At 39.0% G+C, this 22520-nt stretch overlaps 1 protein-coding gene across 2 annotated transcripts in view; it reads left to right on the top strand.

Moving 5' to 3' along the window:
• lrch4 (leucine-rich repeats and calponin homology (CH) domain containing 4) overlaps nucleotides 1-7020 on the top strand; it is an 83353-nt gene extending 76333 nt beyond the window's left edge. The window contains exon 18 of one of the 2 annotated variants that reach the window (XM_042511805.2): nucleotides 6701-7020. In XM_042511805.2, coding sequence (XP_042367739.2) covers nucleotides 6701-6850 — 150 coding nt within the window. In that variant the 3' untranslated portion in view covers nucleotides 6851-7020. Of the gene's footprint in view, nucleotides 1-364; nucleotides 4720-6700 lie in introns of those variants that run through there. The other variant, XM_042511804.2, reaches the window with a different exon arrangement.
• Nucleotides 7021-22520: the final 15500 nt, after the last annotated feature.

Raw genomic sequence — 22520 nt, 5'->3', positions numbered from 1 at the left:
CATGTATAGGGCATACATTTTGGCAAGGTTGTGTATTTTTGTTTAATCTTTGAAAAATTCTCAAAACATGAAGACTGAAAATAGCAAAAAGGCACCTAATAGTCCCTAGGGATTAAAAAAGTAGCAAGTTAAAATGGAATTTTTAATGTGCTTTCAGCTCAGTTGTGTTGCTGCAGTACTGCTGTCAGGGTTGGACTGATGGGCAGTTTGAAGGCTTTTTGTACTTAATTGGACGTATTTAATCAAATGCCAACATCTGTTCCATATATCAGTCCGACCCTCACTCTGTTTTCTGTCTCCTAGTTTTAACAATATAACTGCTTGTATCTTCCTCCTGTGTGTGTGTCCTCTGTCTCCTGTCCAGACGGACATGTGTGTGAGTTCTGATGTGCTTCTGTGTAAGCTGCCCGCTGTGCTACGCTGTGTGACGGCCCTGCTGGCCACTGAGGGCGGGGAGACGGCGAAGGACCTGTCCCCCCGCCACTCCTCACCTTCGTCATCGTCCTCCTCGTCCTCACTGCTGTCCACAGACTTCCTGCTCTTCTACTGTGTGGCCATGGCGCTGCTCTACGTCCTCTACTGCTACCTGCTCACCTAGAGGAGCAGCACACAGTACATTCACATAACTGTTGCTCTAAACACTTACTGCACACACACATACACACACACACACACTCTGCAGTATGTGTGTGTGTGTGCTTTCAGTGTTCTTCCCTTCCATGGCTGTAGAGCAGATGTCAGTGTGTGTGACACTGCCAGCTGCCCTGGTTGGATGTTGCAGCGCATACAGCCGAGCACCTTTAAACAAACACACAGAGAACACTACAGCACACTAAAGCTCTCCATGTAGACATGCAGAGGAACAGGAAGCACTACAGTGACAGAGACAAACACTACATGAGAGCAGGTGAGCAGTGGCATGTTTTAGCCTAGTTTAGCCTTCACCCTGTAACACACAGCATGGGTCAGAGCTGCTTTGCAGCCATCTCATTGGTTGAGACACAAATGGGAGGAGCAAAGGAACCACACCCTCAACTAAATCCTAATTGCATAGTGTACCGTGAGTTTATAGCTTTATTACAATAAGAAGTAATGATACTCATATACGCTAATGAATCTCACGAACACGAACAACTTCAGAAGGACTTAGTGCCACTGTTTTTGTGTGTGTGCGCGCACTTGTGTGTTTGTCTTTAGTCGCTTTCATACAGACATGGTGCTAAAGGGCTGCAACGAAATCCCTCCTTTAAATGGCGGCATCATGCGGCTCCCATGTGTGATTACACACTGCATCGCTGATCAGAGGAGTTGTGAGAGGCGTGACGTGTAACACACGAGGATCCGTCTCTAGCGCGTCATATTATACATGTCTGGGCAGGGCTTTCTAAGCAATAACAAAGGCATAATGGTCAAACATAATCATTTAACGCCTGTTATGTTAGCCGCTGCGCTAACAGACAAACACTATCTAAAATACCAACATGGTGATCCTTTACACTGTACTCACCAAGAAAGTAGTTAAGATGGGGGAACATGGCAACATCATGCAAAAGAAGTGTCTATAAAAAAAAACAACAAACAGGTAAGTCAAACATACTTGGAAGAAAAAGGCAGGAAACAGTGAAATGGTTTCCCAGTCTGCCTGTAAACATCTTTTACAGTTTACACACCAACTTCTCAAACATTAGTTCATAGTGCATGCTTTTTAGTGGATGGTATGGAAATGGGAAACAGTGGTAAATCTGGTTTAGGAATGCTGAGGTTGCTAGTAGCAGCGAGACCTTCCAGGAGACTTTAGGCTCGTTTGATTGATTTTTTTTTTAAATACCACTCAGCCAGAGAGGATGTGGTCCTTTAGCTCTGCTCACCAACTTTTCACCTGAGATGATGTGTGAGCTGAGAGCAGCTCTGCCTCTGACAGCTGTGTGGTCCTGAGAGGAGCAGGTGAATTACCCAGAGACTGAACTGTGAATGTGATTGTTAGCCTCGAGACAGATGCAAGTTAGTAAAATGTGGTTCAAAGTGGAACGTGGATGTTGGAGAACACAATGTGACAGTGAGATGAATGATACTTGGTGCCTCTTACTGAACACAACCCTTTCAGCGCCGGCTCTGATTTAGCTGTGTGCTGTGCTAACTGTGAGCAGCAGGGGGCGATGTCGCTGCGTCAGTCCCCCTCCAGATGGTACAAGCCCTGCAAGAGGGTGTTTGTGTGTGTGTCTGTGTGTGTGTCTGTGTGTGTGTCTGTGTGTGTGTGTGTTTGCGTGTGTGCGTGCATGCATGCTGTCCGTGTGTGTTTGTGTGAAAAGTCTTTTTTGTCGTCATCACTGGTCTGTTTGACCAGGAGACTTCATGTTTGTATAAATGTAAACAGGCTATTAAATTATTGCTTTTTTATTTATTTTGGATTCTATTCTGTTTTTATTTTTGTTTTGTGTTTGAGGTGAAACAGCAGAGGCGGCACTAATTCGGTTTAGTGATAGATTTAAAGCCTCATAAAGCTTTGTTAAATCAATGTGTGTGCTTTAAATCCCATACACAGATAAATTAGATGTGATCAATATTCAATTATTCAAAGTTAAAATAACATTGATTGTTTTAAACTTTTCCCCTTTATCTGATTGGTAAATAATTGATTCCCTGGAGGCTGCACATTAGCAGAGCGTGTCTGAGGCCTCTGCTGTTTCTACCACACGCTGCGTCTGGCTTATTGCTCACAGAGGGTCAATGTCTGCAACTAAACACAGATGCAATCTGATTATCACGCTTATCGGACTGAGTGGGTTTTAACGCTGATATCAGTTAGTGAGATTTTTGGGATTCAGACACCTGAAGGCAAAAAATCCGATCTTTTATTGTTTTTCCCTTCCCAAGGCCACAAACTACTTTTAAACTAAAATGAATCACTAAAACTTTCTACTTAAAGGTAAATAAAGCGACTAAAACTGGTTGTTCACAGGGAAAACTTGATAAAGTTAAATTAAAGGAATAGATAAGTGATGCTTTTTTATGAAATTGTAAAGAGAGGAACATAATAATATGTAATACAACAATACAACATAATGTCAGAGGTGATGTTTTCCCCAGTCGTGCAGCAGGACTGTTACTCTTACAAATATGGAGCCCCAAAGTATTCAATATTAAATAAATTAGTCATTTTGAAATGACTAATCACGTGAAAAAAATATATTAATGAACCCATCTTTTAATAATCAAAACTAAATTTATTATTTTGAAATGTTATTTCTTCATTTTATTTAGTAATAGTTTTACTGGAATTTATTTTTACTTCATAGAATATGTATTTATTTCACAGTGCAGCAGCTGTTGAGCTGGTCCACTTTAGAGTCACACAAAAATGAAATTATCACTCAGGAAATATGTCAAATAATAAAACAGACTTGAGTACTGAGCCTCTAAAGTCCCAATATTTTTTATTTTGGTTGCACATGAACTTGTTTCCAAGAGATAATAACTTGTTTTCCTAAGATAATAACTTCTTCCCATAACAAAAAGATCTGTTACCACACAGTAATACCTTTTCTCCACAGGTTAATGACATGTTTTCACATGAGAATAACGTAATAATAATTTGTTCCCACAAGCTAATAACTCATTCTCCCAAAAGGTAATAACTTGTTCAGACAAGATAATAACCTGTTTGCACAAGATCATAACTTGTTCCCACAATAACCTGCTCTCACAAGATAATAACCTGTTCCCACAATATAGTAACCTGTTCACACGAGATTATATCATGTTCCTATATGATAATCGCATGTTTCCCCAATATTGTAATTTGTTTCCACAAAACATTGACATGTTTCCACAAAAAAATAACAAGTTTCTACAAGCCATTAACTTGTGCAGGTATCACCTCTCAGGACTTTAGGGGCTTCATACTTTTGAAATAAATGTGACATGACATTTTCCGTAACTGCTTGTCCTCATAAGGGTCACGGGGGGGCTGGAGCCAATCCCAGCTGTCATCGGGCGTAAGGCGGGGTACACCCTGGACAGGTCGCCAGACTTTGAAATAAATGTCTACAATATAATAATGTTTACTTCAGTTCATTTGAACTGAAGTAAACCTGTTTATATGAAAATCAGAATTCTGAAATAACATTTCAATTCAGTAAGTTGAAATCGGTTTTAAGATTCTCAAATCATTTCCCAAAAGATGGGTTATGTCTATATTTCACACAATATAGTCAGAAATATTTATCTCATAATGTCTTTTCCTTTCAACTTTATTTAATATCAAACACTTTGTGGCCCCAAATTTAAAAACAGCCATTCTGATGAGATAGCAATATATTTTAACTTGATTTACTTATTTAGGGGTGTGCAGCACACACTGGTTGTTTAGTCCAATGTCCAGCTCATGTCCACATGTCAGCTGAATTTCCACTGTAAAAACCTCCTGTCCCATGTCTCAAGTTTTTTATGCACCTGCTGTTCAAATGAAATGTTTTTACTGTTTTAATTCCAAATGTATATTTTCTAAGTCAAACTGGATAAGCAGCAAACAGTCATTCATTCACTGGCTTAGACCGAGCTATATTCTTTCATATGTTAGCAACAGAAATACAGTTGGATTTTATATTTATATGATACCATTGTATTATTAAGAACAATTTTTGAGTTTATATAAATCTATATGTAAAGTTTTTTTTCCTTCCGCTGTAAAGAAATTATTAAAAACAAACTTTGCCCATGCCCTGTTGGTCTGCTGTTGGTCTGCTCGCCTGCTGTGCTTTTGCCGAATCAGCCGAAAACAGGATATCTGCAGCTGCTTTACTTTTTATTTTTATTTTATGAAATTCCTTAGCAAACTACAATTAATCAAGTCTAACATGTAGATACGTCTGGTGATATATTTCCCATGTGTGAAAACCAAACCAACAATTAATGTTTCTACTCACGAGTGTCTGAGATGATCTGCGCTTCACTCGGAGTTGAGATCTGGTGGCGGCAGCAGAGGGGGGAGACAAAAAGCTCCAGTTAAATCACACAGTTTCCATCCTTTAAACGATAAAAACAGGAAGTCACAGAAATGTTTAAATTACTGTCCTGTTGGATTCATCTGTAGGTAGCCTGTAGTTTGCTGACCATGTATTGCATTCTTGATCGCTGATGAAGTTGAAGCAGGAGAAATTTGTGAAGCATTTTGTAAATGCTTGTTTTGATAAGTGCTATAGAAGTAACTTATTATCAGAAATCACACAAGATAAGTTTGTTAACAGATTAAACCATAGCACAACATGAGACTAATAGCAAACTATCATTGAAATTTTAGATTTTCTGAAAATGGGTTTATAGTTGAAACTAAGAGGCCTTTTGATGAAGGGAGGCTGCAGCACCTGACTTTACGAAGCGGTTCCTGTCGCCGTGTAAACTGGCAGTGAATGGATTCTGTGAGAACACTGATGTCAATGCTGCACTTTGCTTTATCCATAAATAAAAAGCAGGATGGGCCAGGTGTGCAGCAGTGAGCAGGTACAGAAGGCTGTGTCCTTGCCGGAGCATTTGGGGGTTCAATTCCAACCTGTGGCCCTTTGCTACATGTCCTCCCCTCTCTCTTAACCTCACACGCTTTAACTGTCATACCTAATAAAGACACCCCACCCCAAAATGACCAAAAATAAATTAAAAAATAAGACATTTTCTATACAGCTTAAGTGTACTCTAAGTCGTAAACTATACAAATAATGCTAAAAATAAATACTGAAGAGAAATAGTGAAAGGTGAACGGCCTGGCAGCTGGTTTTAAATTCTCCACAGACCAACATAATCTCAGCTGACAGTTGGTTTATGCGATTATATGACAATAAGAAAAATATAGAGGAACACCAGACTTTTTTAATATACACAACCTTTAGAAAACCATTCACAGACACTCTCGGATCAGTATGGTTTACAAAATCAGCTCCCTCTGATTACCAGCTGGAAGTCAGTTTCACAGCTCATGATAGTGCTGAACTGTGGTGAACTGCTGAGCAGGCGTGCAGATATCCTGATGTGCCCTGTGCTTTAACCTCTCCAAAAGCTCCTGTGTGCTCTCCAAACAGCAGGTTTGCCATCATAAAGTCCAGCTGGCTCAGGCTGGAGCAGGTGAGTGTGTTGAGCCAAGGTCAGAGCAGAGGAGCAGTCAGCCTGTGGGCTGGTACTGCACCCTTCAATCGCAGAGCTCGTTTTCCTGCCTGCAGCCTGCTGTCACTGTGTCCATCACCCGTCTTTATATTTCCCATCTATAATCACACTTCAGGGTTCACAGGTAACCCAGGAATCACTGCTGAGTCAGCAGCACTAATTATGTATATTTGATCATCAAAGTAAAGCAAACTCACAACAAATGATCTCTGCAAGACAACAATAAATTAGTACATAAAAATGCAATATGATTCTTAAGATATATCTACCTCTCTATCTACCTCTATCTATCTATCTATCTATCTATCTCCCTCTCTTCAGCCATTTTCCTACCTACCTACACAATCCATCCATCCATCCATCCAATAGACAAATAGATGAAGAGATGAGAGACAGACAGACAGATAGGAGGTCTACTAATTGCTGGAGATTATTATTGTGCAGATTGTCAATAACAGAGCCAGTCCTTAATATATAGAAAAATATCCAATTAATACAAATGTATCTTGCACCTGCTCACTACTAACTACTCTTTCTCTCTACCCAGGATTCCTTGTGTTCCCCTCAACACATCATAGAGGACGAGGGGCTGAGTCGGCTGTCCCAGACCATCCAGGTGTTAGTCGACCTGGCCGATGGCTCCCAGCGTGTCCCCAAACAGGAAACATCGGGGGCTGCTGGCTCAACACAATCCTAGCACAAAGATTGATCAGTAACAGACGGAAGAGATCCATCTCAGGGCCAGTGTTTGTTTTTAACAGGCTTCATATTTAACTTGTTCCTTACATTGACTTTACAGTTTCACATACTGTGTCCAAAGATCAAATACATGGCAACAATTAAAAGAAATGTGTTTAATTAACACAACTTGTCTTTTTCTCATGTCTTGCGGTGAAGATTAAATGACACAACTAATGGAACAGTTTCCTTTTCTCAGAATGTGATGAGAAGAGCAATATCAGTGTTAAGTACATAGCTAATACAAATCTTAGTATGTATTAAATATGTATTTAGGAAAGTCATAGTATACTTACTTACTTGTGGTGATCAGCTTGTTAATGTTATAACTGACATCAACATCAACATCAACATCTCACTCTCACAAGACACCATTCCCTCCTGCCTCAAGACAGCCATCATTGCTTCTATAGCTAAAAAGTCTGCATTGTTTAGTCTTAATGACTACCGCCCTGTGGCTCTTACCTCCATCCTGATGAAGTGCTTTGAGAAACTGGTTCTCCAGCACATCAAAGACAACATCCCTGCCAACCTGGACCCTCACCAGTATGCTTTCAGAACCGACAGATCCCCAGAGGATGCCATATCTACTGCTCTTCAATCAGTCTTCACTCACCTGGAGAATAAGAACAGCTACATCAGGATGCTGTTTGTTGACTTCAGCTCAGCATTTAACACAATTTCTCCCATGAAGCTGATTGGAAAACTCTGGGGTCTGCAGGTGAGGAAGTCCAGTTCCCAGTTGCAGAGTGTTGCACTAAAGCCCAGAGAGTTCGAATTGGCAATCACACCTCCTCTCACACTGTACACCCATGACTGCACTCCCAGACATCAGGTGAACTCTATTGTGAAATATGCAGACGACACCACCATCATCAGCCGTATTACACACAGCGATGAGAGATCAAACCGGGAGGAAATCAACAATTTTGCAGCGGTGCAGAGAAACCAACCCACTGCTCAACGTCAGTAAAACCAAGGAGCTGATTTTTGATTTTAGAAAGAAGGAGGCAAAGACACACACCCCTGTCTACATCAGTGGAGCTGAGGTGGAGCAGGTGAGCAGGTGAACAGCTATAGGTTCCTTTGAATTACTATCACTGAGACTCTATCTTGGTCATCACACATCACCACCCAGGTTATAAAAGCACAGAAAAGGCTCTACTTCCTACAGAAACTTAGGAAGGCTAAACTCCACAGCAACAATTGTGGTTAACCTCTACAGAAGAGCAATAGAAAGCATACTGACTGGAAACATCACCAACTGGCACGGTTCGTGCACGGCCCAGGACAGGAAGGCTCTACAGTGGGTGATTAAAACTACCCAGAACATCACTGGTTCCCATCTACAGAGCATCAGTGGCCTTGTTGGTGTGAGATGTCTGCACAGAGCCCAAAGGATACTGAAAGACAGCAGCCACCCCAGTCTGTTCACCCTGCTGACATCTGGAAAAAGATACACAAGTATCCACTGCTGAACCACCAGACTACAGAGCAGCTTCTTTTCCCAGGCTGTGAGACTCCTCAATGCCTCCTTCAACACCAAAAAGATGTAGCAGGATTTAGGGTCAATTTTAATCAAATTTCTTCTTACACAACTTTTAAGAAAAATGACAATAAATCTACTTTATACCTTGTAAAAAAAAATCATAGTATAATATGTAATAAAAAAAAAGTAATAACATAGTGCATTATAAATAAGTGATAACATAGTATGTCAAAAAATATTCAGAGTAAAGTATGTCATGAAAGAGACATTATATAGTAAATGTAAAGAAGTAATAGAATGGTATGTCATGAAACTCAAAGTATAGTTTCATAGTATAGTAAGTAAAGATAGAGCCAAAGGATAGTATATCATAAAATTATAATCATAGGATTTCTTTTCACGTCATTGATTTTTTTATGCCATAATATAGTGTGTGCTCCAAAATGGCATAAATAATTCATTGTATAATAGGTCTTCCAAGATGACATAAAACAATCACAGTATAATATGTCCTAGTAAATAGCATTAAAACATCATACTGTAGTTTGTAGTCCAAAAGAGTATATGAAAGTCATAAGAAAGTATGTCATCCAAAATGGCATGAAAACCACTTACCATAGTATGTCTTCCGGTCAAGGTCAGAAACCCCAAACCTCAAAACAAAATACCAAAAATGTCATTATGATTTCTTGTATAAATGACATGAAAAAAGTCATATGTGTTCGAAATGGCATAAAAAGTCATAGTATAGCATGTCCTCCAAAATAGCATAAAAACGTCCAACTATACTTTGTAAATTAAAAATGGCATAGGAAGGCATAGTACATAGTATAGTGTGCTGTCCAAAATGGCATAAAAATGTAAAAGTGTCCGATATCATATAAAATAGCATATAAATGTCCGACTATATGTCATTCAAAGAGCTTAAAAAAATCATGTCATCCAAAATGGAATAAAAACATCATTAATAGTTTGTCGTCCAAAATGACAAAAAAAAAACATCATAATATACTTTGATGATTATAATGGTGAGAAAAAACCTCACACTATAATATGTTGGTAAAATGGCATTAAAAAGTCATAGTATGGTATGTCTTCCAAAATGTCATAAAAATGGCTCAGTATCCCATGTCATCAAATATGGCATGAAAATACTTTAAAATGTCAGTGTAGTATGTAGTCCAAAATGGCATAAAGAAATGACTTAGTACAGTATGTCATCCAAAATGGCATGGAAATACAAAAAAAATGGTCATGGTAAAGTATCTTGTCAAAAATGGCATAAAAATGTAAAGTTATAGTATGTTGTCTTAAATGCCATAAAAACCTCATAGTATTGTGTTTCGTCACAAATGGCAAAAAAAAGTCATTGTATTGTATGTCGTCCGAAACTTGCATAAAATATAAAAGTATAGTAAGGCCTCTGAAATGGCATATAAACGTCATAGTATAGAATGTCGTCAAAAGTGCCATCAAAAGTGTCAGTAAATTATGTTGTCCAAAATGGCATAAAAACCTCATGGTATGTCCTTGGAAATGGCATAAAAAACGTCTAACCATAGTATGTCGTCTTAAATGGCATAAAATGTCATTGTGTAGTACGTGGTACAAAATGGCATGAAAGCAGCATAGTTTTGTCGTTTGAAATGGCATAATAACAGTATAAAATTGCATATGAACATCAGTTTGTTTTGTGGTTAAAAGTGGCAAAAAAAGTAAAAATGGCAAAAGAAATTGTGCTATTAGGTTTTTAATCAATATGACGTTATTATCAATTTTTGGACGACATACTATACAATGAATCTTTTTTCAATTTTTGGAAGACATGGTATACTATGATATTTTAATTATTTTTGGATGAATTATACCACTATGACGTTTTTATCAATTTTTGGATGACATACAATAATATGATGTTTTCATCAATTTTTGGACATACTATACTATGACGTTGTCATCAATTTTTGGATGAAATACTATATGATGTTTCTCTCAATTTTTGGACAACATACTATACTATGACATTTTTATCAATTTTTGGATGACATACTATACTAAGACATTTTTATCAATTTTTGGACAACATACTCTACTATGGCTTATTTATCAGTTTTTGGATGACATGCTATAGTATGATGTATTCATCAATATTTAGAAGACATACTATACTATGACATTTTCATAAATTTTTGGATGTCATATTATTATGTTATTATAAGTTTTTGGAGGACATACTATGCTATGACGTTTTTAGCAATTTCTGGACAACACACTATACTATGGCATTTTTTTTCCTTTTTTTTTTTTTTCCTTGGGTGATGTGAGGGTCTAAGGGCAGAGGGATGTCGTACACTGTAAAGCCCTCTGAGGCAAACCATATTTTGTGATAATGGGCTCTATAAATAAAATTGACTTGACTTGACTTGACATTATCAGTTTTTGGACAACATACTATACTATTACATTTTTAGCAATTTTTGGACAACAACTATGACATTTTCATCAATTTTTGGACAACTAATATGTTGTCAAAAATGGCATTACAAAATGGCAGTACAAAAACAAAAAAAGTGTCATAAGTCATAGTAGTCAATTCAATTTTATTTATAAAGCCCATTATTACAAATCACAGTTTACCTCAGAGGGTTTTACAGCATACGACATCCCTCTGCCATTAGACCCTCACATCGAGTAATGAAAAACTTCCCGAAAAAATCCTAAAACGTGGGAAAAAAATATATAAATGCAAATATCGTAAGCGTTGATAACAGTCTCATGTGTACATTATTTAATAAGTCATGATATAGTATGTCATGAAAAAATCATACTATAGTATGCCATAAATCATAGTATAGTATGTAATTAGTAATGATATAATGTATGTTATGTTATGTTATGTAGTTTAACTATGTCAATTAAAAAAACCACAGTAGAGTTTGTCTTAAAAGTCACTATAAGGTTTGCAAAAGGTACCGCTTGCAGAACAGTAAGCAACAAGTGCTAACTCTAAAGTCAGAGGAAACAACAATAGGTGAAGATATTGCAGAATTACCACCAATATGAGTAATTCAACATTAACAAGAGTATGTTTGACACAAGGGCCCAGCTGTTCCTGTTTATTTCTATGCATGAACACAAACAGGCTCTCTCTCATACCTCCTCACTAACGCTCTCTCAGAAGAGAGCTGCCTTCCCTTTATTAATCAGCCCTGGCTTTAATCACGAGTCAATTAGCAGCGTGGCCTAATTGACTATCATCTTAATTGCTCTATGCCGCTCCGCCTTGGAGGACCGTCTGCTGCCAGCTTATCGTCTCACTCCTCGATAAGACACACACTTAATGAATGCTCGCGCTTGTGTATGAAAATGCCGCTGGTGCGATTCCTGTCACGTCCACTCATATGCCCCTGCGAGGCCTACCGCTAACTGACTGAAGAGGCAGCGTGACATTTATGGGATGTAATTGAAGATGGGTATGAACCCCCACGCTCAGACATAGATGGATATCAGCCAGCAGCAGATCTGCTGTCCTGCTTCATCAGCCTGCGATGAGACGTGGCTGAGACGAGGTGAAGAAGGCGATACAACAGCAGCTCTTAGTTTGCGATCTGAGTATGTTCCTGTGGTCCACGTGGTCTATGAGTCAGAGTGCAGTGACTCACTGCCGCAGGACCACCGGCTCTGCTCACATCTGTGACCTTCTGGAGTGGTATGGAGATAAATTAGGGCCAAAACTTATGAAAATTAAAACTCTGACTTTCAGGAAAAGTTTTTTCGCAACAAATTTAATTTAATACTTTTGAGTTATTATTTTTTTCATTTTATTAGACTATATATTTTCTCCCAGAAATCTCTCATACGTGGCTGCTCCCACATATGAGGGGCTGGCCTTTCCATTATGGCTCCATAACACGCCTACATGACCTTGGATTGAAAATAATGACGGCTAGTGCGGGGGCTGCAATAGAAAAAAAGCTACTAATGTTTTGAACATCTATTACCATGCTTCTTGGAATGTTATCACCAGAGGAGAGGTCACAGAACATCATTAAATGGAGATGAAGTCACCTCACAACTGTGTTTTATCAACATTTATAAAATATTGTTATTATAGTATTGCATTTCTAAGATAAGTTTTGTGCAAATCTGTAATGGAATCTCACCTTGTGAAGGCTGTCTGGCAACAGTACATCATCCATGGACCCAAAGTCAAGCTCTATGAAAAGGTTGTTGCTTTATGGTTTATGCCAGCGACTCTGTAGTCCAACCTTTATGCTAAACCTCGGACTCATGTTTGATGCTTTTGGAGAATCAGGGGGTTTGAATACAAAGGAGGCACAGAAGACAGTGGAGATTACCATCTTTAAAATGATTAACCAGCAGTTTGTTTTTGGCTGCAAGTCTTGAACAAAGAATGTCTGGGGTGTCTACCAGACAAGCTGCATGACAGAGACAAAAATCAGCACTTCCTCATCAATATCAAAACCCTGCAGCCTTCCAATCTGCCCGAGGAGTGTGAGCTGAGATGTGAGGGAGCAGAAGTGCTGAAGCTCTGCACTTTCTTCAAGCTTGAGAGTCAAGAGGCAGCAAGAGGCATGAGGAAATATATTGCCCGAGTCAAGGCCAGTATTGAGAAAAGCAGGACTCCAGAGGAACTAAAGCCTCTCCTATAGGCCAAGTGAATATTATAAGTAGAATGAGGGCCACCCTGGAACTCAAGAGCTTAGCTTGCTTAGCTTGCTTTGATTTTCATGAAATGTGCCGGCCCCCTGTGAAACATTTTTCCCCAAAGACATTATATAAAATCTTGGCTTTAGAAAAAACATGTCTTGGCTTGCAACCTCCAGGCAAGAGCACGTTAAGACAAAGAGCAATAACACAAGTATGAGCCAACATATCCAAAGAGCCAAAGTCCGATATGAGCCATGAATGAAGGCCCAAAAAGCCTGGTTTTTGCTGGTTATTTCAGGGGTGTAAATTCTTCATGTTTATTATGAGTCATGATAAAGGACCAACTTTATTAATGTCCTTTCTTTCTTACAGGAGTTTTGTTGCTTTCAATTGGTGGTGCGTGTTAAAAATTGAAACGTCTCCTGCTTGTTCTGGTAGAGCAGCTGAGACCACCTGCTGAGCCCTGTTAATCAGCACAAGTGATGACTGAATTTGGTATCCTAATAACAAACCAGTTTGCTGTGTCTTTTCTTTGGATCTGACACCTTGCCTCACCATTCTTCATACACCTGCACAGGCAAATTTTGCTGTGTGCCTTAATATTGTTTAATATTATGCATACAATTAGGATTGTGATATTAAAAATTAACAGATCTTATGGGAAATGAAAGATCATGCTGTGATATTTTTGCTCAAAGCCCAGACAGACTTTGCAAAAGGGAGCCATTGTTTGAATATATGAGACATTGCTATTAAAGAGATTTTTTTTAAATGCTTCAGTGTTTCAAATAAGATGTTCCCATTTTATAATTGGAACCAACTATTTTATTTGCAGCAAGCTTAAATATTTGATAATTTAACTGAATGGTCCTGTATTTTTTTTTTTAATTGCCATGCGTGAACAGATTGAAACACAACTTAAAAACAGAAACTTTGCCTGACTTTCTCAGTCACCTTTAAACAGCCTATGGACTGACATCTTTGTAAAAATTGTAAATGGATGGACCTGCACTTGTATAGTGTTTTTCTGGTCTTCAAACCACTCAAAACACTTCATGTCACATTCCTCAATTCTCTTGTCAGGTTTTCATTACCCTCATATTGCGCAAACTAAAATTGTGAAAATAAAATATGCCTAATGGAAACATGTCCATTTAAAAAAAAACAACTCCCATTTATCATCAGTAAAGTTTTTATGCTCACATAATGTGGTATTTAAGGCAATTTGAAAAAGCCATATATTGCAAAACTGCAATGGAAACACTTTTTTTTCTCCCGTCATGAGAAATTTGGGTTTCAGTATCTTGCCTACGGATACTTCAGCATGTGGACTGGAAGAGCCGGTAATCAAACCGCCAACCTGCCTAGTAATGGACCCGCTCTTCCTCTTAGCCACAGCCACCCCTGTGACTCAGGCCAGATATTTCAAATAAAATACAAATGATGTGATTAACCTTAACCAAAAATGTCCTTTTTCCGAAAGTGTGCTGAATCTCTCTCTAGCTCTGCTACAAAGCATTAAACAACTGACATCCTTCAAAACACAGTCCACGAATCCTGATTTTCTGTTAAATACATTTTGAAGTGGTAGACCGTGACATACCTTCATTTCCCACTGAGGTTTGCAACTGGCTGATTTTATTAAGGAGAACCCCATAAATATGTCCTAAAAGCCAGAAATAAGTTAGCATGTTAGCATCTCCGGTTCCTTGATCTTGAAGTCAGTGGGTTTTTCAAATGGGTTTATTAGAAGCCTGAAATAAGGTCTGTGGTTGACACAAGCTGAAGAAACTTTTCATGTATTTGTGATGTAGTAACAGGCTTAGCCTGCGGAGGCGCTGTTAATTATTTTACCTGCTGAAGAAGCTCTCAGAGTTGTTACAGCCACTACTCTCCATTTCTGTTCTTCATACAACAGTAAGATACATGACGTGATGCCAGAAGTAAAAAAAATGGAACAACTAAAGCCATCGAACAGGTTGTGCCTGGAAGGAAACCTGGTGGAAAATTGGTGTTCGTGGGTCCAGAAGTTCAAGCTTTACCTGATAGCGAGCAGCATCTCTGAGAAGTCAGAAAAGGTGAAATGTGCAACCTTTTTACAAATGGAAGGGAACAATGCTTCAAAAGTATTTCATACCATGGATTCTGACGATGATGTGGATGACTTGGAAGTCCTGAAAGACAGGTTTTGGCAGTACTGTAAGCCAAGGAGGAACATAACATACCTGAGAAACATTTATCATGACAGCCCAAGGAAAGGGTGAGTCGATAGATGCATATGTGACTGACCTAAGCCAAGGACTGCGAGTTTGGGCAGCCCATGAATTAATTAAGCTAATAAAGGACCACATTGTGTGTGGAGTTACTAATGATCAGGTCACAGCCAGACTGCTCAGAGAACCCAACTTTTTATTGAATAAAGCTGTTGATATATGCAGAACTAATAAAGCTACACAAGGCCACCTGAAAGCTTTACATAAAAAGAGTGAAGTGATGGTGAACAAACTAAGTAAGATGAAGCTAAAAAAAAGCCCAAAAACACCAGTGTCAGTGAAAAAAAGTGAGTGCAGCAAGTGTGGATACAAACACGAGCCCTGCAAATGTCAAGCTTACGGTCAAACATGTAAAGTGTGTTCAGTATGCTCACATGTGCCCAACAGAGAAATCAAAGTAGAAATTTCAAAAAATGGAGAGAAGTGTCAATGAAATTGAACAAAAAGAAAGTGAAATGTTGGAACACTGGAAACAAAAGAGAGAGGAAGAAAAAACCTGAAAAAGGTGGACTGAGGTACTAATAGTGAATGGTCAGAAGCTCACAATAAGGTCAGATACTGGTCCAGATTGACGTGTTGCCTTTTATAACTTTGCGACAGTTGGCTGGAAAGCAAGCACCACTACCGAAGTCTAGTCCAAGATAGTGACATATTCTTATTATTAGGAAATCCATAAATCCATTTGTGTTCAAAAAAAGGGCTCCACAAAACTCCTCCCAGATTTTAGACGATGCTGATGAGGTTGCAGGCGTTTGACTTGCATGTAGCCTACAAACCAGGAAAAGACTTGCACATCGCCGTTGAACTCAGCAGAACCTATCTGCAACTGAACACCTACTGGGGGAGGAACTAAGAGGTTAAGCACACCTTCCTATCACAGAAGAAAAACCGAGTCAGTTCAAAACTGCAATAGCAGAGGATGGTGAATTAAAAAGGGTGGTGGAAGCAGTTTCATCAGGCTGGCCAGCACAGGTTACCCAAGTTCCAGCTGAAATAAAGAAATACTGGACAGAGAAGAACTTAGTTGTTCAGAAGGGCTTGTTTTTGAGAACAACAGACTTGTTGTGCCTCAAAGATTGAGAGCAGAAATGCTCCAGGAAAATCCATGAAGTCCAGTTTAGGATTATAAAATGCAAAGCAAGAGCAAGAGATGATTTGTTATGGCCTGGCAGGTCCAAACAAATAGAGGACATAGTGTTGAAGTGTGCCACCTGTAACACATTTAAAAACAGCAACATAAAAAGAACCACTCCTGTGCCATGACATCCCAGACAGATCATAGGCAAATATGGGCATGGATCTTTTCCACATTGACCAAAGAGAATATCTATTATGTGTAACTTACTACTCAAAGTATCCAGAAATAGTGAAACTGCCCCAGACAACAAGCAGGCATGTCATTTTAGCTCTCAAATCAATGTTTGCAAGACACGGGATCCTAGATGAGGTCATGTCTGATAACGGCCCACAATTCGCAAGTGAGTAGTTCAGATAATTTGCAGAAGAGTGTGACTTTAAGCATAAAACATCAAGGCCAGGTACCCACAATCCAATGCTCAGAGCGAATGAGCAATGCAGTCTGTAGAAAACATGCTCAAGAAGTGCATGAGAGAGTCGAGACCCATATCTTGCTCTTCTTGAGTACAGAAATGCCCCTTTAGATGGAGTGAAACTCTCACCTGGCCAGCTGTTGATGGGTAGGTGATTGAAGACGACTGCCAGCTCGGTTAAAACCTCAGCTGTACAGGAAAGTACATGAAAAGATGAAGACAGGTGAAGCAAAAACACTACTTTGATCACAGAGTGAGAGTCCTGCCTGACCTACAGGAGGGAGAGACGGTTAGGTTAAGACTAGGAAAAACATGGCAGCCAGCTGTTGCGAAACACGGCAATGTTGAGCCAAGGTCTTTTATGATTCCAACACCTGGTGGAAATAACTTCACGAGAAACAGGCGACTTGCTTAAGAGTAGAGAGGACAGTTTTACAGGATGACTTCCTAGCTCCTGACAGAGAACCAGTCGACACCACCCTGGGAGTGTCAACACCTGTGAAAGAGACTAATATTCCTAAAGAGACAATAACAGTTCCAGCAAAGACATCATGCTATGGTAGACTGATCAAGCCTCCAAAACGATATTCACTGTTATGTAAAAGGGGTGGAGTAAATGTTAAGTTGAAAGTGATGTGTTTCGTGCAGGCAGTGTATTTTGTGAAAGTTCACTCTTAAAGAAAGAAAAACAAATGCAAGTGCATTTTGAATGGAAAATAAGTTGAAAAAAAGGGCCTGAAAGCTAATTGTTGTTAATCGTTTAAAACTAAGAAGAGGAAATGTGTAATAAGGCATTGTTTGTTGTTTTTTGTTAAGTTGTAAGTTTTAAGTAGATGTATTTGTGCATGGTTTTTACACTGTGATGTTTCTGCCTGAAAGAAGGGAGATGTGATGTGATGTAGTAACAGGCTTAACAGGTGCTGTTAATTATCGTACCTGCTGAAGAACCTGTAATGACAAGAGGAAGCTCTACAGTAAACAGTATTAAGTTGACACAGCCACTACTCAGTCTCTGTTGTTCATATAACAGTTAGATATATGGCAGTATAACACAAAATAGTAATAGTCAATACCACACTGTGAACTTTGAAGCTTGGAAAAGGCGGTGGTTAACAAGTGGCTACTAATCTTGGTAATACTACATTACAACCTTGATGCTGTGGCAATGTTAAGATTGACTGTAGTGCGGTTTGTGTATAGCCTAATGTTAGCTTTTTACTTCTAGCGATTGCATTTAGGGTTCAAACTCCTAAAAGTGGTGTTAATTTGTAAAGATCATCTTGCTGAACAAAATGTTTGCTCCAGTCCAATGGAAAACCCCAATTGGCTTTTTGACAAGGCAACCAGTGATGTTAACACCCGAGTCCGCCTACAGGAAAACAGCATCCCTGAGGCACTCTATATGTTTGGATTTAAACGTATAGCCTTGACATCGTATGCAGAAAATAACCTGATCTGGGGTGGAAAATTTTACGCCCAAGAATTGCTGCCAGATTTTTTCATGGCTTCAGGATGGATTATGTCAGTAAAAATTAGCTTGGGTGGATTGAAAATATTCTTTCCTGGTTCTGTCATAGTGCTGACGATTCTCCTCAAAGCACCAAAAAACAGGCGTCACCGACAGCAGGCTATGATAACAACATTCATAACACAAGTTTCACTGTCAGTGGTTCTGTGACATGAGAAATACTTTCAAAATACTAATGTTTAATAATACAAAAACATCAAAATACACAGAACTACTTGAAGAGCCGTAATCCTGCCAAGTGGAAAAGTTACACCATGACACTGAACAATGGGAAAACAGAAACAATTGCCCAACTCAAATAGCAAGTAGAGATCGAGGAGGAGCTCATGGACACCTTGTGAGGTTTTATATAAATAAGATGGAATATAAAACTTCCATATAAAAATATAAAACAGGACACAGCAAAGAAAGACAGAAAATGTTTAGTTGGCTAAATGAATGTTTAACAAAACTGCCAATAGACACACTAACAAGCAGAAATATTAAAATGATGGTTTAGTATACTAAAAAAGCAGCAGTGGAATTTATGAATGTGATATGAAAATAACACAAATGAGAGGATAAAAGGCAGCTAAGCCAGTCTTCTTCTGGTATTCAAACATTAAGGAATCACAAACAGCAGCTGAGAAACCAGAGCGTGACCTGGTGATTATTTCTCTGGCTGATTAAAGGCTTTTAGAGCTCTCTAAAGGCTTTTTATTATCCATTGTGAATCGGCCAACAGGTGAGGGCTCTGAATGAGGGCTGATTACAGTACTGATGCAATCAGTGGACCCTGACGAGTGGGCAGACACGTATGATTGCCAAGTACAGCTCTGAAAAATATAAAATGCTTGAGGGAAAACAGCAGACACCGGCCATGTAGGAGTTTAATAGGTAGCAGTATTGTTTTTCATGAGTGGCTTGCTGATGAAAAATACCTTGTGTTTCAAAAATGTGGAATTTCTATTTCACAAATGTCTGGAGATAAAAAAAAAAGTGTAGTCGTATTTAAGCTTTATTGAGCAATAATGTAAAGAGTCTGTCCACATGAAATCAAAGTGTTGTGGTGAAAGCCATCTGGAGACATTCAGGCCAGCATTCTTATATAAAACAAATCAGCCATTTTATTAGATTCACTCAGAGAATGGCTGCAACAGAGAAGAGCCTCCCCATCTCCACTGAAACTGTGCACCACAAGGAGTGACAAAACTACAGGGACTAATGAAATGGGGACTCTTGTAACTATTGCTGGGCTCCAATACTGTGCTCTCAGTCCTCGCCTTTAGCCTAACTGAGTGGACTTTGACTGTAAGGACACTGGGTTGAGTTGCAGGATAGGCAAGATGTTGTCATCCTAACTCGTCAAATACCATCACTTTGTCAGTGGACTTACACGTCTAAATGTGACCTTTGGGACATTGTGACAGTTTATGCTCTTGTTTCTTTTCAAAACCCACCTCTGTACACAGGAAATGTACAGTTGCTGCACATTCCATGTACACCATTCTTTTCAAAATACACTTACAACTAAGGTGAAACCCTTTGGTTTATTTCCATGAGCAACAAAAGCATCATGGTTTGGCTCAACATTTACCCAGGTAGTCTCATGGATGGAAGTCTTGGTTTGTTGGAGTTTTTTGCTCTTTGTCTTTTTTGTAGTTTAGTAGTAGTCCAACTAAAATTCAACGTCTGTCGTTTGTTGGAAGGTTGATGTCAACATAATATTGGGTTTTGACGAATATCAGATTTTTATTTCCAACCACAATGCATCACCTATCTAACATTAGAGGCATTGGACAGACACTGAATTTACACTGAAATTGACCAAATTGGTCCAAATTGGACAGACACTAAGTATACAATACAATACAATGCATTGCCTGTTCTTGCAGATAGGTTCTGCTGAGCGCAACAGCGATGTGCAAGTCTTTTCCTGGTTTGTAGGCTACATGCCAGTCAAAAGCCTACAACCTCATCAGCATCCTCTGAAGTCTGGGAGGAGCTTTGTGTAGTCCCTGGCTTTTAATCGAGGCTGGGTGGACATCTGGCAAAGTTTTTCAAATTTTTTTTTTTAATTTAAAAATTTTAATTTTTAATCTTGTTTTATTATGTATTTAATGCACTGTGTTTTTTAATTTTAAATTTTTTAATTTATTTTATTTTATCTTGTTTTATGTATTTTATGCACTTTTTATGTACAGCACTTTGGTCAACTCCGGTTGTTTTAAACATGCTCTATAAATAAATGTTGGGTTTTGACGTCAACTGACTAGCAGCATGTTCTCAGCCAACACTTTCTCATCCCAACTAGTCTCAGGTTGCCACTTTGTAGTGAGCTTCTATTTCTACATATTAGGTTTAGGCATCTTTCTGTGTCTGCTTTTTACATTCCGGGATGCTGCTACCGTGACGCCAACTAATGCACAAGGTTGGATGACGCTGCACCTGTTTAAACAAGCAAGGCACAAACAAACCCTCTGTGTGAATGTCACAAATACTGAACTTTGCATGAAAGTCCATTCATTATTAGTCCATTAGTATGACAGGTCGCGTCTGGCTGCGTTAAGCTGACACTGCCCGTGCATCTATCATGTGGATGTGGCAAGTACCATCTAGCCATTTGCTGGCGTATATTAACACTGTGACCACTGTCTGGCAGCATTTCATGCACATGCAAAAGGTACCTTTTGGCATAGAACTTAAGCCTAAAGCACTGCCCAAACTGCGGCATTTAATGAATTCGGACTGAGAATGGGCTGTCCCAACACACTTGCATGTTAGCAAGTAGCTCACCAGCTAGAGCAGCTTACCATCTAACCCTGTAAGTGATCCTTATGCTTCTGGAACTGAGACATACCTCACATCAATACAGAAAAAGGGCCTTTAAAGTAGAGTAAGTAAAGAGCACAAAAAGAACTATAGAGCTCTGTCAGTGACTCTATCTTCATAACCTAAAGTCACCAACATTTGGTATTTTGCTTCTCTCGGTTTGGCTTCCTTTTATTACAAACATCCCAGACTGCCAGTGTTCAATCCAGCTTGAGACTGGACTCGCTAATGGTTCAGTGGTTTTTGTGGATAAATGGGAAGTTCACAGAAGCAGCCTGCTTACCGTCACGCTGGAACCTGGTGTAATGCAGTGAGACAGTGCTTGACCACTCTTTGCTGGGGTTTATCTGCCCGTGTGTCTCCCGTCCAGCTCCTTTTTGTCCTGGAATGAGAGTATATTTTAAAGCTGTGGCTCTTCATCATAAGGAAAAGGTTAGCTGGATTATATCCGCATTAGGTCCACAAATCCCCGTCTCTGACTTGGAGGTAGAGATGATAAATTAGTTATGCCTTTAATCAGGACTCAAGAGCAACTTTCACCAGTGTTGCTATGATTTCCTGAAGCTGATTGGAATCAGGCCGTTCATTTACAATAATCTTTTGCTTTGGCTGCTTGTATATGGAATGCTGAATGGCTCTTAACATGTAACTTGGTATTTATATTAATAAGTCACATTTGTTCCTCTTTACAGATCAAAGTATAATGTCTCAACACGTCAAATGCACGTTAAAGCGACGGAAAAATGCACTGTTAACAAGAACATGTTCAACATATTATGATGTTTGGAAGATTAAAGTTTCCATACCACTGGAAGGTGTCAGTACACCCTCCTCTTTTTAACGACTGCTTTGGACTGTACTTTGTTACGTTGTGGTTAGATTTTGACAATGTGTGTATGACTTGTCATATACACAACTCTTGCAATTAAGTCTTTGAGACAGTCCATTTTGTACGGGGGATACATTCTGTGCGCGTCATGTTGAACTCCTGATGACTGGGTAGAGCAAATGGGTTGTAAACTAATGATGTATGGTTTCCTCTGCATTCATTACTGACGATTGATTTTAAATTGAAAAAACGTATACTCTAACTTACTTGCGGTTGCACAAAAACAAAGTCACAAGGGGATAGAAGTTAGCTTAAGAGTTAAAGAGTTAAGATTGATTATCATTCATTCTATGAAACCATAATTTCAGTTAATGAAACCCACTTAATTGGAGATGACGTTGTAAATGGGGTTTTAAAAGGGTGTTTGTGGTTTGGTAAGCATGTTAAGGCTCCCAGAGGATCAGGGGGAGTAGGTCTC

Source organism: Plectropomus leopardus, chromosome 23 (genome assembly GCF_026936395.1).
Source record: "Plectropomus leopardus strain MGB_pleo_1.0 chromosome 23, ASM2693639v1, whole genome shotgun sequence".
NCBI lineage: Eukaryota > Metazoa > Chordata > Actinopteri > Perciformes > Serranidae > Plectropomus > Plectropomus leopardus.
Note: the sequence above shows the minus strand (reverse complement) of the source record. Positions and strands in the feature narration are given on the sequence as shown.